Source organism: Eumetopias jubatus, unplaced genomic scaffold (assembly GCF_037043125.1).
Source record: "Eumetopias jubatus isolate StellerSeaLion01/CBP00866 unplaced genomic scaffold, mEumJub1_p1.0 scaffold_1, whole genome shotgun sequence".
Classification (NCBI taxonomy): domain Eukaryota; kingdom Metazoa; phylum Chordata; class Mammalia; order Carnivora; family Otariidae; genus Eumetopias; species Eumetopias jubatus.
In genome coordinates this window covers 186,466,106-186,481,743 of record NW_028274807.1, presented here as the reverse complement: position 1 = coordinate 186,481,743, position 15,638 = coordinate 186,466,106, and the positions used below count along the sequence as shown (strand labels likewise).

At 42.7% G+C, this 15,638-nt stretch overlaps 1 protein-coding gene across 2 annotated transcripts in view; it reads right to left on the bottom strand.

The window, feature by feature from the left end:
* Positions 1-15,638, bottom strand: part of PRICKLE2 (prickle planar cell polarity protein 2) — a 309,331-nt gene that overhangs the window by 72,753 nt on the left and 220,940 nt on the right. For both annotated transcript variants that reach the window (XM_028110449.2, XM_088027678.1), the window contains exon 3: positions 8,767-8,950. In XM_028110449.2, coding sequence (XP_027966250.1) covers positions 8,767-8,910 — 144 coding nt within the window. In that variant the 5' untranslated portion in view covers positions 8,911-8,950. The remainder of the gene's footprint in view (positions 1-8,766; positions 8,951-15,638) is intronic.

The following is a 15,638-nucleotide window of genomic DNA, read 5'->3' as shown; positions in this document are numbered from 1 at the left end:
AACCCTGTACCCAGGCCATATTCAAGAGACATCAGTCAGGGGCAAGATGCTGGAGAAGGAAGGGGGTAGCTTCTGGGGCTCACCCCCTGTCATTACCCAACTCTGCTCCAGTGTCCTGGAGACCCAGAAAATGACCGTGGTGATGACAGCAGCTACCATTTGACGTGGACCACCTATGGGTCAGCATCTCCCAGGGTCCACAGAGAGATATTCAGTAGGTCTTCACAGCTACTTCAGACCTGGGCAAGAGCCTCTTCATTTTACAGACAAAATGAGTGAAGCTCAGGGTACCCCAGGTCACATAGCTAATAACTGGTAGAGCCAAGATTTGGCTCCATGTATTTCGAACATTGGTTTTTCCATTACCCGAGAGCAGCAGTTCTCAAACTGTGGCATGGATCAGAAACCCCTGAAGTCCCTGTCCAAAAAGAATGTTGGGCCTACCTTCAGAGTTCTGGTTCAGTAGGTCTGGGACAGAGCCTGGGAATCTGCATTTTAAAAAGATTTATTTATTTATTTGTTTGTTTATTTATTTATTTGACAGAGAGAGAGAGACAGCAAGAGAGGGAACACAAACAGGGGCAGAGGCAGAGGGAGAAGCAGGCTTCTTGCTGAGCAGGGAGCCCGATGTGGGGCTCAATCCCAGGACCCTAGAATCATGACCTGAGCCAAAGGCAGACGCTTAAGGACTGAGCCACCCAGGCGCCTGGGAATCTGCATTTTTCAGTAAGTTCCCTGGGGTGGGGGGTACTCATGCTGCTGGTAGGGGACCCATACTTTGAAAACCACTGGACTAAGGCTGACAAAATGTGGGTATAATCTAACCATCATTCTATGGAACAACCCAGCTCAAATGTCATCTCCTCGGAGAGGCTCTCCCTGGTCACCCCATCTAAAGTAGCTTCTCTAAATCGAGGACCAGCAAACAGTTAGTGGGCCTTTGCGTCAAATCAGGCCCACTGACTATTTTTGTAAATAAAGTTTTATTGTCACCTGGCCATGCTCAAACTGCTAATTTGTCTGTAGCCTCCGCTAGGATGTCAGCTCTAGCAGGGCAGGGAGACTCGTTTGTTTACGGCTGTCCCTCAGTGCCCAGCATAGAGTTGGCACCCCCTAATATCTGCTGAGTGAATGAGCATCGAAGTCAAGTGCCCAGGTCCGTGACATGGGAGCCTGAGGGCCAGTGCAGGAGGAAGAGGCGATGTGCTTCTCACCCTGTGGGTTGTCAGCCAGGATGAGACAGGGAGGAGAGCCGGAGATAAACAGAGATTGTTGATGGGGGAAAATCAGCCTTTGAAGTTTCCTGCTTCCTGCAGTGATGGGGAAACAGGAGGCGGAGAAAAGAGGAATCCCTTAGTCACCAGGGTCAACGTGAGATTAGGGGAAACTTCCTCCTCTGAGAATGAAAGAGCCTTGTGTGACACATGCCGCCTGCTCCTTCCAACACAAGCCACGTTGGCATCCTTGGCTCTGATATCCTGGGTGGATCGCAGCAGAAGAAAGAGGGGTGGAGGACGAAGGGCCCGAATTAGCAGGGGAGTCGCAAAGACAGCAAGGGTGAGTCGTGGCTCCGCCCCTTCCTACCTGTGGCAACCTGGACGAGTTTCTGATCCTCTCCGAGTGGCAAGGGATTCATGGAAAGAGGGAGGCATCTTGTACAAGGCTGAAATGTGATTGCTTATTCAGGTAACATCTGTTTATTGGATGGGTAATATGTATCAGGCATTATTTTAGGTACCAAGCGCACACGGTGAACAAGGCAATGTGTGACTCCCTCCGACAGGCTCACATTTGAGAAGGTAGGGCATCTGACAAAATGCACAGACAGAAGCCTACAGGGAGTACCAGTATGGGGGCTCTCTGTTGCCCTATTCTCACCTGCAGGCAGAATCATCAAGATGATGGGTGTGAGGGCTCCTTCCATTTCCCAGGGGTTTCCCAGCCTTCACATCCATGGATGCCTTGGTCAGAGCTGGACGCTGCATGGGCTCCATTCATCTCTCCCCAGACCATTCACTACCCCCTGCCCAAATTCTTCATGCAAAAGCAAAGTTGATACTGATTTTGTTTCACTTCTGAGCTTCATACAAATGGGTCCTGTAACACCTGCAACAAGCCAGATCTTTGCATGGCTGGCTTCTTCATGTCCTTCAGCAGCACTTCAAATCTCAGTTCCCCAGAGACTCCGTCTCTGACCAACCAGCCTAGATTAGCCGGTCCCTCCAACACTCCGGCCCACCTCCACTATCACGGAAGCTGCTGTATTTTCTTCATGGCATGGATTAAATGGTACACCACTTGTAAAGCGCGCAGGATCGTGGGTGACACTGGAACAGTTCACTAAACGTTTCTATCACCATTATTGACATTATTGTTCTTTTTTCATCTATCACCATCTTGAATTATCTTGAACATCTATTGTTTTCTAATTTATGTCTCTAACACCCACCCTCTCACACTCTAGCAGAAACCTTAATCATCTTGTTTATTATTTTAGCCTCAGGGCCTAGAATAGTGCCTGAAATATAGTAGATACACAGGAGTGTCTGTTGAATGAGTGAATGAATGCATGAAAAAGCCCCATCGCTATTCCCTCTTCACAAAAGTCTCCAGCATTCTCTCTGATTCACTCCGTACACTCTCAGGGGGGACACAATCCCTGGAACACCGCCAAGAAGCCCTACCCCATTAGAGGTAGGTGCTGAAGAGGCTCTAAGTGGCAAAGAGGCTAGAGCCAGGAGTGAGGCCTCCTGCTGACCCACTGTTCTCCGGTGGGGGGGGGGGGGAGGTTTGTAGAATATTCTTCGTTGTGGGAAGGCTCTCTTTGCACTCTGAGCTGCCCGCAGAAAATGCCCCAGAGACTCACTGCTTCCAGGCCTGGTGACCTCCTGGTGGTAGGAGCCCTCAGGCACTGAGGGGGATGTGTGGCAGAGCTCATTTCTTCAGCAGACGGCCCAGAAACCTGCTTGGGGCACAAGAAAATTCGGTCAGGTGGCTCCGTGTGGGCCCCCGTCCAAGTTGCTCTGGCTCAGTGGAACCAGAAGTGCATTAGAAAGATGTGGCACCTTTACAACGCTCACACAGCAGACAACCTGGGGAAGAGAAAGGCCTCTGGATCGGCAGAATTCAAAATGATTTTACTGAAAGCCTTGGAGAAGGCCGAGAAGAAATCCAGGTCTCCCACTGGCCCATGCTTCGCTCACCTCCTCCACCCCGACCTAACCTTCCTCTGTCCTGGTCAGCCCAAAGTTCCCTTCGCCCTCTTCCTGCCTGCTGAGGACAATGGTCATCTGTGTCACTGCAGCTTCACAGGAAGGGCAGGGAGGTGACAACCACTTTATGGAGCACCTTCTGTGTGCACACACTCCCCCATTCGGGGTCCAGAGCAGCTCCTGTGGCCTACAGCTCTGAGACGATCAGCTCCCAGGTCGGGGTGGCTGAGACCGAATCTGTCCATCAGCTGCATGACTGGGGGCATGTTTTCTGAATTTCTCTGAGCCTTGCTTTATTCACCTCCGAAACAGAGACAGGAATGATAATTTCCAAATAAGGTTTGTTTTGAGAATGGAAAAGGAAGAATGCAAGCAAAGTGAAAAACTGTAACAAGTGTTCATAATTTTCTCCACTGTTCTCTTCGTCGTCATCATCACCATTATGAGAAAACCGAGGCTCTGGGAAGCTGAACATCTTTGCTGAGGTCAGGAAGGGATGGAGCTGTGGCCAGATCTGCCTGACTCCAGAGATGAGGTCCCCCCCATCCCCCGTCCACGCTGCTTGCTCTTCACCCCGTGGCTCCCAAAGGGCTCCGCGCATTTGGATGGGGACACAAATGATTCCCTGCCAGGCCCTTGGCTCCTACCACCTGGCTCCAGGTCCCGTCCTGGAGCCAGCAGCGCTGTGGAAGGTGTGGGCTAGAGCACGGTCCTTGTGAGATGTCACCCGTCCCCTGGCCCTTGTCGGTGGAGAAAACCCGGAAGCAATTGAGATGGGTTAGGGGAATCTGCTTAGAACACATGCCTTTGAGAGAAGCACAAGGAACAGGGAAAATTGATACGGAATCATCCTTTATGTAGAAAAAACATTTTGAAGACTTTTCTCTTTCCATGTGATGCAATCCGGAGCCTTTCAGCTTCTGCGGAGGACCCCAGTCCTCTGCCGGTCTCTTTTAACAACTATTAGTTGGGTGGCTGCCATGGGTCAGGCTCTGTGTGAGAGGCTGGGGGATTCCTGAAGAACAAACCAGACAAAATACCTGCCCTCTTGGGTCTTAGAGCAAAGTGGAGGAGGTAAATATCTAACAGATAATTATAGCAGAAGTATCGAATTATGTTTGAAAAGTGTTAATAAGGAAAGTAGCAGGGACCGCTACAAAGCATGTAAGTGGGGACCTAATCTCGTGCTGGGAGTAGGAAGTGGTCACAGGAGCTCCTTGAGGAAACACATTTAATCTGATACCTGCTAGATGAGCAACCATCACTGAATTAAAAGCCAAACAAAGAATTTTATGTACCTCCAAGAGAGGTAAGTCTAGACTTTCACAGGGCTCATAACCAACTAATTTGCCCCCTCCTCTAGGTAGTACTAGATGGTCTGCTTTGCCACATGTGGCAGAATACTAGGAAAGCCAAACATTGGACAATTGCTCCCAATATCTTCACCCTTCCTGTGAGGGGTTGATGTACAAGTTCCAGAAAAATAACTGAACTGCCACTCTTGAGGGGCAAAACCATAGTTAAGGTCAAGGTAGTTTTACTAATGTTTGGAAACCAAGGATTCGGGCATTCATATTCGAGAACCCTCTATAGATACTCAGAGTATCCAAAACATTGATGGAAAGGAATTCACTCAGGAGACGCAATCTGACGGTCTCTTCAGGTTTGCATGGAGCAATGGGCAGAAATTAATAGAAAAAACACATCCATGAGTACCCAGTGAAGATGATCCACCCAGAGGACTTACCTTTCTGGACAGCAGTTTGTCACAATAAATCAAAAGCCTTAGAAAGGTTTACATGAGACCACGCCACCTCTAAAAATTCTTGTATAAGATGGATGGCCACTGTCCCCTTATTTAATACAGAGGAAAGTTGCCAACAAGGCACACGGTCAAAAATAAACCTTCAGCTCAGGGGTGCTCAATGGTGGTACTCCTGGCATTCGGGAGGGGTGGCTTTTTCTTTGTGCAGAATCATCTGGTAATTTTCAGGATGTTAAGCATCTCAAGCCTCTACTCATTTTAATGCTAGTGGAACTATTTTGACAATAACTACCCCCTTCTAAACATACATTTCCAAATGCTCCCTAGTGATGGGTGGGACCACTGCAGATAAGAAACTACCAATGAGGACCAGACAATCATTCCAAAGGATAATGTGGATCTAAATACACGGATACCAAAAACTGTTCACAATACATGAAGTGAAACAAAAGTCAGGGTAAGTTTGACAGCATCATCACATTTTTGTCTAAAACAAAATGGAAAGTTCTCCCATTACAAAGATACTTGCTGCACGCATACAATAAAGGTTGCAAAACAACAACAGTCCTTGATTCGTGGAATTATGGGTGACCTACCTAGAACACGGTAGGCACTCGAATAAATGTCTGCTGATGTGAGTCAGCCTTTTATGTCTTGATTGAGCCAGAATTTTGCTGCCAGATCCTTTAGGTTTTAACATCACTTTGATTCAGTGGTTCTCAACTGGGGTGACTAACCCAACCCCAGGGTCACAGGACACTGCCTGGAGACAGGTTTGGTCACCCCAAGGTCCAGGGGAGCGGGTGGTGTATGCTACTGGGATCTAGTGGTAGAAGCCAAGGAAACTGCTAATCATCCTACATTGCACAGGACAACCCCAACAGCAAAGAATTATCCAGCCCAGAATTCCAATAGTGCTCAGGTACTGAAACCCTGCTCACCATTTGCCTTTCTTACGGCTTGTTAAGTATCCTCCAAATTCTTCCTGAAGTATCATCTACTGTAAATTGATCACTAGAACATCTCTAGAAGACAGAGATATTATTAACTGATTTGAAGACAAACTGGAGCTTGAAAAAAGACTACAGATGGTCAGTCAGGGCAGTTGAGGTACTGGAGGGCTCTCTGGATGACATGACACACCTTGTTTGAGGTGAACAGAGCGGAAGGATGGGAGCAACCTCACTGATGACTTTTCAGTCTGGTCATTAAAAATCATGGCATAAATGCTCTTCCTTTCTGGCATCATCTATTATATTTATCACTTTTTGCTCTACTTTAAGAAGGTCAGGTTTTGCAGCTAGTAGGTTTTTATGAAATTAAATGCCCCCATTCAAAAACACCTCCCTAAACGGGAGGTGACTTCCAGGTGCATTATACTTAATTGAAGGCATTTCTCAGAAGAAATAGAATTTAAATAAAGAGTATCACCTGAAGGTGTACTACCAACCCCATGATCAGGGAGTCAAATGAAAGGTTTTTAACAGAAATGAAAGCACATGACTCTCAACTCTGGCCTTTCGTATTTTGCCTGTAGCACAAAGCATTTAACTTTCACTGTAATTTCTCTTGATAGAAACATGAAGTTTCTTAAATCAGAGACAACTAGACATGATATTAAACATCAGCATTTTTAGTGAAAAGCATTCAAGGTCTCAAATTTGTCTAATCTTAGAACATTCCACACAGCTTTTAAAAAAAATCTTTAAACATATAAATAGTTCCATAAGTAACAGATTTTAAAAGATCTTATAATTTTAAAATTTGAATTCCATTTCTTTCAGGCAACATGATCCCTTCAGACACCTTTAAATGCAGACTCCATTTTATTAGGCAAATATACAGCCCTTCAAATGGCTTGAAGAGAGAGTCTCTCTGGAGAACAACAGCCCTTCCTAACCCTCTGTGTCACGTAAGTCTGAAGAAATTCAGGGAATAGAGAAAACCACCCAAGGAATAGCAGAATTATAAGAGATGGGAATATCCGTTCATTGGACATAATTCAAACCACTTGTTTAATAGCATTAATTGTTTTCTGTCAAAACAAATCAAGAAAATTGTTTTATATTTCCCAAAAACGCTCATTTTGGGTGAGTCAAGTAGCCTTTAAAAATACTATCAGCACTCACTTTTGGAATTGGTGAACTGAACCAAGACCCCAACTTCTGCAACTGTCTGTTCTCTTGGGCCAACCAAAAATTTTCTTTGCGTCTGGAAATCATAGGATGATGTTTCATTGTCTTAGAGAAGAGTCTACCTAAGCAGGAACCCCAAATAGCTTAGCTTCAGAATTTCAGGGCCCAATTTAGCAGAAAGTGAGGTGAACAAAAGAAAGATGGGTTTCCTAGAAGCTGCTGCAAATGAGGTTAGCAAGAAAATGAAACAAGCTCACAGATGTATCTAGGTGTGAAAACTCCCTGCTCAAACACTGGCAGGAGAACAGTGATGTCAAACAAAGATAGTCAATCACCCACCACCTCATTTGAGTGTTCAGACAAACTCAATCAAATGCTCTCATTCTTCTGAAGCTTACTCTTTAATAATACAATCTTTACCGAAACAGAAGGAAATAAAGATATAACCTTAACCTGCAAACCGAGAGAAAATGTTCTTATTTCTTCCTGCTGATATCTCAAATCCTCACGGAGATTATTTTCTGTGAATGTTTCTGTTCTAAAACATTTTCTTCCTCATAAGAATGAGAACAGAGATCACAAAAATGAAGTGCCTGCAGGGCTTAGGAAGGTCTTCTTCAAGACATAAATATGAACTTTTACATAAAAACTCCTAATATTTAAGGATTAGTAACTAATTCAAAAATTTAAATAATACTTTGCTGGCTAAACAAATCCTACCTGTGTGCCTGATTTCGGGTGCCAATTTGCGACCTCAAATATTGGAAGAAGAAAATGGCTAATCAAAGAGATGTTATTAGGGGTCCACTCTTGAGTTGTTTGCAAATTCTTGGGTCTTCCCTAATCATAAAGAACTTTTTCTAGCAGGATTATCACACCAAAAGTCCCTGACTTTAAAATTTCAGGGTATTTTAAGCTTCCAAACATTCTGTCTGACATAGGGAAGATCACCAGAGTCGGCCATTTTCTGTGTCAGAGGGGCAAAACTAGGGTGTAGCTCTCAAAGATGATGAGAGTGTCTAGCTTAAGGAAGGGGCTTCTAAACCAACATGAGGCTGGTGGAGGAGAAAACTCCAAGAACAGAAATGCAAAGCGGAGGCTATCACTGAGGAAAACGCAGTGAAACAGAAAGAAACCGAGTTCATCTGATCGAGCCAATAATATTTGCAGCCTGTAGGTAGTTCAAATATTTCAGGAAATGCCAATGTCTTTCTTTGTAAAGCAAGGCCAAACTTAGTATTTAAACACAGCATATATCACTGGGAAGAATAAGGCAAATCCTTATGTCCTCACTCACCTTTAACAAAGAATCTTAAAGATTCATGGCCAATGTAGAACTCCCTTCCCCCTTCAAAAATCAAATTTCCCTTTCTAATGTTTCAAAGCCAACGTTTCTGAGAAGTTTCTAGTCAATCTTCTGTTGACAGTTAATAATGACAATCCAGAATGAATTAGCAATGGCCCACGTAGGACTCATTTTCATTTCTCTTCCTAAGTGCCCACTGGTGCCCCAGACATTGTCAACCCGTGGAGCCCCAACCACTTCTCTGAATCAGCAAAGTGAACTCTTCCTTCTGAGCTGGAATAAGGAAGGATGGGCAGGACGAAGATAAACAGCCCAAACCACAACTGCCCTCCCCATCAAGAATGGTACCTGTTCAGGCTTCAGCCCCGGCGGGATCCAGGCGTACTCCTCCAAGGCACAGCCTGAGTCGTCGTCTGATGTGGAGTTCCTCTGGAAGTCAAACATGAGTTTGCTGACAGTCTTCTCCATCTCTAGGGGCATCACTGTCACCATGTGCTCCTCCTGAGGGCACTTGCAGTGTAGGCAGATCTTCCTGCAAGCAGCAAAGGCGGGAGATGAGAAGGAAGGCAAAAGAAACCATTTTTCACCTGGCTGCCAGTCATCAGCCCTTGGATCCCAAGCCATAAATGCATTCCTTGGCAACTGCCTTTTGGCAAGAGCGCCTAAAGTGGCGCCCCACAGCACACCTGTCTTCTTGGAAGGTGTGGTGCTGCACACGTGGAAACGTCACAAAAGGTCAGAGGCCACTAGTTAAGCCTCATGAGAATGTTCGAACATGGACTCCAACCTATTCTTCTAAATCAGTATCCCAAGAGCAATGTCAAAATATCTCTTACACTTAGTAGAGCACTGGATATGGACCATGACTGCAATTTTCTTAACTATAATAGTAATTAAACAGACATAATACATATGCTGACCAGAAATATTACCAGTGGATTTAACAAATACTGACAACATACCATTTTCATAAAAATGTCCTAGAAGCTTGGGAAATGGTAGATGTTTTAAAGAGAACTGCAGGTGAGATTTTCTTTAAGAAAAAGAGCAAGAATATATTTTTTCCACCAAACAAATCTGGCCCCAAGGTCTCATGGAAAAGACATTGTCACCTCTACTAAATATCCCCATAGGTTTGAAATTCTAATCAGAAACCCAAATCTTTCCTACATTGGTTTTTTTTTTTTTTTTAAATATACAGTACAAGAGGATCATGCATGTGAATTATTTCAAAAGGTAGCAGCCAAAGATAAAATCTCTCCCCAAAGTTGAACATTTCTCTTTTAAGGTTACCATCTGTTCCCTTTTCCACGGCTACAAAAATGATGAAGCAGTGAAAAGGTTGATGTCAGCAGCACAAAAGCATTTCTAGCTTCTACCAATAAAAAAGAGAAGAAAAAGAAATCATGGAGGAAAATTTTTAGAAAATGAGTTGTTGTACGTGGTATTCAGATCTTTATTAGTTTCAATAGCATCTTATCCAGGCCATGAGAGGGCCCAGAATCCTAATCCCTACATGGGCTTAATTTTTTTGACAACAGCTTTGTTAAGATAGAAGTCCCGTATCACCAAGGTCACCATTTTAAAATGTACAAATCACTGGCTTTTAGTGTATTCACAGAGTTGTGAAACCATCACCACTATTTAATGCTAGAATGTTTTAATTAACCCAAAAGAAACCCAGGGCACATGAGCAGTGACTTTCTACACCCCCTTTCCCCCCAGGCCCTGACAACCACTAACCTATTTTCTGCCTTTGTGGCTTTGCCTGTTCTAAATTCCGTATGTATGGCATCATGCAATACTAGTTTTTTGAAACTGGCTTCTTTTATACAGTAGGCTGTTTTCAAGATTAATCCATATTGTAGCATGTGACAATCCTTCCTTCCCTTTTACTGCATTATGATATTCCAGAGTACGGTTAAGTTACATTTTGTCCATCTATCCAATCAGGTGGCCATTTGGATTGTGTCCACTATTTTTACTTTTGTGAATACTACCGCTCTACGTATTTCTATACAAGTATTTTTGTGTGAACACAGGTTTTCAATTCTCTTGGCTATACACCCAGGAGTAGAATTGCTAGGTCAGATGGTAACTTGATGTTTAACATTTTGAGGAACTGTCAAACTGTTTTTCAGAAATAGCTGTACCATTTTACATTCCTACCATTAATGAATGAGTGTTTTATTTTCTCTACATCCTTGCCACACTTTTTAGTATCTTTCCGTTGTTTCCATCCTAGTGGGTATGGAGTGGCATCTTATTGTGATTTTGATTTGTACTTCCTTAATAGCTAATGATATTGAGCATCTTTCTATGTGCTTATTATATATCCTCATTGGAGAAATGTCTGTTCAAACTCTTAGTCCATGTTTAAACTGTTATTTATCTTTTTATTGTTGCATTATAAGCATTCTTTATATATATTTCTGAATACAAGTCCTTTATCAGAAATAGGATTTGTAAAAATATTCTGTGGGTGGTCTTTAGTTTTTTTTTTTTTTAATTGTATGAACACTTCCAAGTCTGTTCTTTTTTTTTTTTTTTAACATAGGCCTTTGGGATTTTAATTAACTAATTATTTATTTATTTTTACTGGAGGGGGGCAGAGAGAGAGGAAGAGGGAGAATCTTAAGCAGACTCCGTGCCAACACGAAGCCTGATGCAGGGCTTGATCTCACAACCCTGGGATTGTGACCTGAGCCAAAATCAAGAGTTAGATGCTTAACTGACTGAGCCACTCAGGTGTCCCTGGTTTTCACTTTCTTGATGATGACTACTGAAGCACAAACGTTTCTTATTTTGATAAAGTCCCACTTATTTTTCTCTTGCTATTGCTGTGCTTTTGGTATCCTACCTAAGAAACCATTGTCTAACTCAAAGTCATAAAGATTTATTCCTATGTTTTCATCTAAGATGTTTATGGCTTTAGCTCTTATATTTGGGTCTATGTTCCATTTTGAGTTAGTTTTCAAGCAAGGTAGGAGTCCAACTTCATACTTGTGTAGTTACTCAACTGTCTTAGCACCATTTGTTAAATAAAAAGTCTATTCTTTCTCCATTGGACTGTCTTAGCATCCTTGTCAAAAATCAGATGATCATAAATGTAAGGTTTATTTCTGGATTTTCAGTTCTATTCCATTGAGTTATCTGTCTGCCTTATGCAAATACCACTCTGTCTTGATCACTGTAGTTTTGCAGTAGGTTTTGAAATTGTAAATGTGAATCCTCCAACTTTGTCTTTGTTTTAAAAAAAATTGTGCTAGCTCTCTTGGGTCCCTGGCATTTGCATCATGAAATATGAATTTTAGGATTAGCCTGCCATTTTCTGCAAAAAATCTAGCTGGGATTTTGATAGGAATTGCACTGAATCTAGACATCAGTTTGGAGAATATTGCTATCTTAATATTAGATCTTCCAATTTATGAACAAAAGACGTCTTTCCATTTATTTCAGTCTATTTTTTTTTAAGATTTTATTTATTTGACAGAGAGAGACAGTGAGAGAGGAAACACGAGCAGGGGGAGTGGGAGAGGGAGAAGCAGGCTTCCAGCCAAGCAGGGAGCCTGATGTGGGGCTCAATCCCAGGACCCTGGGATCATGACCTGAGCCGAAGGCAGACGCTTAAGGACTGAGCCACCCAAGTGCCCCTATTTCAGTCTATTTTAATTTCTTTCAATGCTATTTTGTGCTTTTCAGTCACAATCTTACACATATCTTGTTAAGTTTATTCCCAAGTATTTTATTCTTTTTGATGCTATTGTAAATGGAATTGTTTGCTTAATTTCATTTTCAGATTGTTACTGTATAGAAACACCAATGGTACATATACATTGATCTTGCATCATACAATCTTATTGAACTCGTCTTTTCAGTTTCAAGAGCAATGGTGTGTGTGTGTGTGTGTGTGTGTGTGTGTGTTTATTCCTTAGGATTTCCTATATACAAGATCATGTCATCTGCAAACAGAGCTAGTTTTATTATTTCATTTCCAGTTTGATACCTTTTATGTCTTTGTCTTGCCTTCTTGCCCTGGCCAGAACCTCCAGCACAATGGTCAACCCAAGTGGCAGTGGCAGACATTTTTGTCTTGTTCTTGATCTTAAGGAAAAACATCCAATCTTTCACCATCAAGTATTATTTAGCTATGGGTTTTTGTAGATGCCCTTTATCAAGTTGAAGAAGATTCTTTCTACACTGGTTTGTTGAGTGTTGTTGTTATCGTTTGCATCACAAAACGGTGTTGGGTTTTATCAAATGCTTTTTCCCCTCTATTAAGATGATCAGTTGGCTTTTGTCCTTACTCTATTAATGTCTTGTGCCTAAATTTTGACACCAAAATGTACTCAAGAAACAAAATCAGTCTAGTTCAGCCAACTCAGTCTTGTCAGATTCTCCCACTTCCAGCTTTTCATCAGATTGAAAATATGCACAGACAGAATGCACACTTGGATCTGGTTTGCATCTCCAAACTCAAAGAGGTTTCTTCCAAACCCTGGCTGCTACTTTTAAAAATAGTCAGAGCCCATTTTAACAGTAACTCTTTAATTAACCAGCTACTGTAAAGAAGTCAGGGGTGTTAGGAAGTGGTCAGGGATTTTTCCCTCCAGTTATTTTTATACCAGTTAATGACTTAAGGAAAAAAAAAAAAAAACTCTTGTGTGTTTAAGCAACCTTAGGAAGCTCTTTGGTGACTAACGGCTTATACTAGAAAGCCGTACTTTTCAAACAAAATGTAAAAGAATTTTTAACAAATTCAGTCTCCAGAATATTCATCTGTACAACCCATGTATTCAGCAGTGCAGGGAAGCAAGTGTAATAATACAATATTTAGTGTTTAATGGACATAATCTAATGAATTGAAGCTCCAGAAGAAGAAAAAAGACAAGAAGAAAATAAAATACAGAATAACAGAACCAGACCCAGAATGAATCTCACTGAGTAGAACTATGAACAGAACAGAGAAAGGGGAGAGGGCTAAGGGCCGATTTCGTCACCCAACTATCAAGCACCTACCATGTGCCAGGCACTGCTCTTGCACTCAGGAAATCTAACCAAAACAAATAAGGATCTCTGCCTTCCTGGAACTCGAGCAATCCCCCTACCAAATAATTTGATCAAATAGCATATTAAAGATGCTAAGCGCTAGGGAATGCAAGAACGGTGAAGCTGGATGAGGGTGATCTGAATTGCGGAGGGTGCATTTGGCTTATGTATACCTTATACCCGTGAGCCCAGATCTGTACACCAGCCCTCCAAGAAAGAAAATATCATCCCCACTTTCCAGAGAAGAAAACAAAGGCCCAGAGAGATCAAGCAACATGTTCAAAGTAAACCCTAAATGGTGAGCAGAACAGAGACTCAAAATAGGATTTACTTGATCCCTGAACCCTAACAACTGCAGAAGGCATACCTGATCCCAAGCACAAAATACCCTTTTGCTCTTGATCAACAAACACATTCAGAAAAATCAAAATCAAAGAGAAAACAAAGAAAAAAGAAAACAAAATGGTAAATCGAAACCATGAGGACCTCATGTGTTTTCCCTGCTAGCTGCTTGCCTTCCACTTCTCATTCATAATTAACAGGCACTCCCGCGGCAAGACGTTTTTATTTGCAAAGAATTTTCAATCTCTGAGTGATTCCATGACAGCCTTTGGAAAGACTAATTTAATAACCCCTGTTTACAAATGGGGAACCCAAGGCCCAGATGCTTAGAAAGGAGCAGAGGGTCAGAGATAGGCCAAGAGGATTTATCTTGATCCTCATGTCTCTCTCCCCCTCTTGGCAACATGTACACAGCAACACCCGACAGCTCTCTCTTTCGACACACTGATTAAAGCTTTTCAGGAGTGTGTGGGGAAATATATTATTTGGCTTAAAAAAAAAAAAAAGACACTTATGAAAATAGAACCTGCTAGTATAGCAGGATTTCATTAAAAAAAAAAAACTAACCATATAAAGTGTGCATTGGTTTCATTCTGTCAGAGTTGACATGTTACCTGCACATAATTGGGTTTGTGACTGACAGGTTTCCAGGGAAGAAGGCAGGATTCCGAGAGCAGTGATCCCGCATTCCCCTTCCTTTCCTCCCTCTGCAGGGCAACCACCCCTGCAAAGACCCCCCACCCCCAGCCCAGAAGTCGCAGCTATTAATGTATTTGCTTCCACATCCAGAAGCCACGATCTGTTCTTCCATGGGATACACAACACTGGTGGGCAGGTGGAGGCTCTCTTTTTAACTATCTCAAAGTACTCTGGTCATCTGCACCCTTGGCCACGCCATTTGGAGAATAGCTAATTTATGCTAATTAACTCACCTACCGGGCTGTGGAAGGGTTGATTATAAATAGATTGAGTGCCTGTTGCGGGGGGGGGGGGGTCTCATCTTGGAAATGTTGACAGGTTATTTACAACACTGATCCCAGAACCACAATGTCTTGTTTTGTGTGAGAAGCAATAGGATGAAGGCAAAAAGGGATGCTCCTTTATAATGCAATTCTGATAAGCTGATGTCCTCAACTGCAGGATTCTAGATTCAGATGGCATCGTAACCATCATTAAGTCCTTTTTTAAAAAATGGCTTTCTCTCTTTCACGCTCCCGCTCCCTTTTTTTAATGAGTGGAAAACATCTTTTGCAAAAGAACTCCTATGTGAAAACTCGATATATAAAACAGAGCTGCCCAAGTTGATGTGAGGGAAGGAGGCCTGACCTCTCTCAAGCTCAACCTGCTTTCCAAACTCCAGGCATTTTCCTGGCCCTAAGATCCCAAGAACCTAAGTTTGGAAACCAGCATACTTTCGACAGCTCAAGGTCATTCCTAGCACTTAGCAAAATGTGAATTAGATGCTCAACATTCTAATAGATGATGGAAAGACAAAAAAAAAAAAAAAAGGAGGCTATCAATGGCTTTCAAAAGACAAACAATTCCTAATCATGAAACTCTGCATATAAATAATTATCCTAGTCATGGGAAATTACATATCTGGTTGCCAAGACATTACATGGAGATGCTTGGGGAGGAGTGGGGTAACCCGGAGACTCAGATTTGACAGATCTGAGACAGGGCCCAGGAAGTGCATTTCTCCCAGCATCCCTGATGCACACTCAGAGGACATTCTTCTGTCGCTGGTCTTCCAGTTAGATGGGAACACTGGGGTCAGGGAAAGGTCTGAAAACATGTGTTCTACCCACACACCGGATGGTCTCAGGAAC